At 39.7% G+C, this 1,848-nt stretch overlaps 1 protein-coding gene across 1 annotated transcript in view; it reads right to left on the minus strand.

Annotated features, from left to right (window-relative positions):
• LOC107554690 (mediator of RNA polymerase II transcription subunit 12) overlaps positions 1–1,848 on the minus strand; it is a 53,559-nt gene that overhangs the window by 45,192 nt on the left and 6,519 nt on the right. The window contains exon 7 of the mRNA XM_016237274.1: positions 1,230–1,502. Within this exon, the coding sequence (XP_016092760.1) occupies positions 1,230–1,502 (273 nt within the window). The remainder of the gene's footprint in view (positions 1–1,229; positions 1,503–1,848) is intronic.

The following is a 1,848-nucleotide window of genomic DNA, read 5'->3' on the forward strand; positions in this document are numbered from 1 at the left end:
ATTGCCAAATTACATTCAAAATGCAAATACAAATATATCAATAAAAAAAAATCAAAAAACAAATAAAAATAAATAAATAAAAATACAAAAATCAATTTCACTGTTGTCAAAAATCTATTTGGGCTGTTACCAAACAAATGATAACAGTATCAAAACTAATCTTTGCAATGCAGAAGAAACACAGAAGCTACATCTGAAGAGGCATTTAGATGTAGGCCTATTTACACACTATTTAATTCAGCTCAGAGGGACATGAATGCATTTAACCTGCAGTTACAGATGCATAAACAATATTTTGTTATTTTAAACATAAAACATTGAATACTGATATTTACAATTATTCTAAAAATGAAAAGATGCTTTAAATGTGAAACCGCCAGTAGGTGGCAGCAAGTCACTGTTAATAAGTGAGTCATTGCGACTGAACCGAATCATTTAAACCAGGGCTGTCCAAACTCGGTCCTGGAGGGCTGGTGTCCTGCAGAGTTTAGCTCCAACCCTAATCAAACACACCTGAACCAGCTAATCAAGCTCTTACTAGGCATACTATAACCTCCAGGCAGGTGTGCTGAGGCAAGTTGGAGCTAAACTCTGCAGGACATCGGCCCTCCAGGACTGAGTTTGGACACCCCTGATTTAAATGGTTGATTCATTCAGGAACGAGACATCATCATGTTGCTCAGAGACGCAAAACAGTGCTGTGGCTGTGTTTGGAATTATTTTCTGTTCGTGAAATAGAGCAAAAACAGGCAATATGGTGTTTAAAAGTTAAGACTCTTAATATTAACTTCTTGTTTATTGAACTGTTGCATAAAATCAGTATCGCATTTGTAATTACGCTGATTTTAGAGGTGAAAACTGGCACTCTTCGTGTGATATTGACTAACTTTCTTTCTGTGGTATTTTTATGCATAACTTTATGGGGAGTGTGTCAATAAACATGAATGGCGCTTAGTCTTTCACAAAACATAGCTAAAGTAGGGACATCATAACTAGCCACCATATTGATTTACGGTCTTAAATATGTCCAGCGCTTTTTTTACAATCTATGATCCAGCGTTTATCGGGTTATGCGTCAGTAATAATGGTCCGTGGGGAAACGCGGTGTTCCGTGTGTAGTTACAATAAATAGACTAAACGAAGTAACGAAATAGTGTGCCTCAATTATTTTTTGTATTCGAGTTACTCGAGGTATTCGAGGAATCGTTTCAGTTCTAGTATGCCATTACCTGCAGCATGCAGCTGAGTCCAAACACCACGGGCCTGTGCTGGGGGCAGATGTAGAAGTCTGTGAAGGGGGTTTGAGGCTGGTTGCCCCCTGCAGGCTGGGAGGTTGGGGTCGGAGGCAAAGCGTTCCCTTGCTGTCCTGAAATGCCGTGGGCCGGGTGTCCGCCTGGACCTGGTCCGAGACTGCCATCGCTCAGCAGCAAATTGAGCCGGCGTGTGCAGAAATACGCCAGCCGTCTAGACAAGTAGGCTGACTGCACAAACTCTCCCGAGTACTGAACAAAATAAAGACAGGGGTCAAAATAATCACGATCCATTCTGAAAACGACCTTGTCAAGACAGACTCAAATCTCTGGTCAAACTGTGTTAAACTAAGCTGAAAGAATTATACTTTTATTGTTCATTCTTAGAACCCAGTATCTCTGGAAATGAACCACACAGGGCCTTAACAATCAAGATGCCAAAAGGAAAGTTTGTTCAGACCCTAAATCTAAAAGGGTATTAAGATATCTTTGATAGAGGTCTTTGTATATATATATATATATATACACAATATATATATATATAAGTCGTGGGGGAAGTCATGGCCTAATGGTTAGAGAGTTTCACGGTTTGTGTGTG

Source organism: Sinocyclocheilus grahami, unplaced genomic scaffold, assembly GCF_001515645.1.
Source record: "Sinocyclocheilus grahami isolate Dianchi unplaced genomic scaffold, SAMN03320097.WGS_v1.1 scaffold510.1, whole genome shotgun sequence".
Classification (NCBI taxonomy): domain Eukaryota; kingdom Metazoa; phylum Chordata; class Actinopteri; order Cypriniformes; family Cyprinidae; genus Sinocyclocheilus; species Sinocyclocheilus grahami.